Source organism: Condylura cristata, unplaced genomic scaffold (assembly GCF_000260355.1).
Source record: "Condylura cristata isolate star-nosed mole 26May11 unplaced genomic scaffold, ConCri1.0 scaffold00013, whole genome shotgun sequence".
NCBI lineage: Eukaryota > Metazoa > Chordata > Mammalia > Eulipotyphla > Talpidae > Condylura > Condylura cristata.
The window spans coordinates 257836-258781 of NW_004567114.1; the positions used below are offsets into that span (position 1 = coordinate 257836).

Here is a 946-nt window from a genome sequence, read left to right on the forward strand (position 1 = left end):
CCGTGTCCTGCAGAGCTCGCGGCACCCCTTCCTGACCGTGAGTGCGGCCGGCCCTGGCCCAAGGAGGGCTTCACCCTTGCACCCCGCGCACGGGATCTCGGCAGCGGCCCTGGTCTCTGAGGGACAGCCGCCCACTCTCCTGGGCTAACCCGGCAGGCCTCGAAGGGCCCCGGCCGCCTGAGGTGGGGCGGTTGCCGGGGTCTTCTCCCTGCTGTGCCCAGGCCCCCACCCAGCACCCTCCTTCCAGCTGCTTCCCGTTGGGGCTCAGGCTGGGGGACTCGAGTCCCGGCAGCCCAGCCCTAAAGATTGCTGTGCCCCAGGGCCCTGCGCTCTGGGGGACTCGGCCAGCAGGTGGGGGCCCTGCCTGCCCTGTCCTGTCAGTGTCCCTCATCTTTGGGAGCTGCCGAGACTAGCCGCACGCTCACTTGCGGACTCCCCCAGCTCTGCTTGGGCGGGGTCGGGCCAGCCTGCAGAGGTGGGGACATCCCCACATGCCGGGGGGCCAGGAGAGCCACCAGGGCTGGCTGGACACCCTGGTCAGGGCCACCGTGGCCCTTCTCCCAGGGCGCAGTCGCCGGTGCCGAACCTCCGCTCCCGGGCCCGCCCCTCTGGCCTGTCTTGCTCTGCCCCCCTCCGGTCAGCCCTGGGGTCGCCCCGTGTCCCATGGCCATCAGCACCAGCGTGGCATCCAGCCCTCGGCCATGTCCGTCGGGCCACACGTGGGCGCTTCCCCAGACGTCCCCTTGTGGCCTGAGGCCCGTCCTGCGGGGAAGCCCCCACCTTCCCGGGGCTCCCAGGCTGCAGGCCCGCCCGAGCGTGCCAGGGTGGCCAGCCCGGCTCTGCACCCCCGCAGGCGCTGAAGTACTCCTTCCAGACCCACGACCGCCTCTGCTTCGTCATGGAGTACGCCAACGGCGGCGAGGTAGGGCGCGGCGCGGGCGGGCGG

At 72.5% G+C, this 946-nt stretch overlaps 1 protein-coding gene across 1 annotated transcript in view; it reads left to right on the forward strand.

Annotated features, from left to right (window-relative positions):
* AKT1 (v-akt murine thymoma viral oncogene homolog 1) overlaps positions 1 to 946 on the forward strand; it is a 13398-nt gene that overhangs the window by 9405 nt on the left and 3047 nt on the right. The window contains exons 6-7 of the mRNA XM_004681983.2: positions 2 to 37; positions 854 to 922. Coding sequence (XP_004682040.2) covers positions 2 to 37; positions 854 to 922 — 105 coding nt within the window. The remainder of the gene's footprint in view (position 1; positions 38 to 853; positions 923 to 946) is intronic.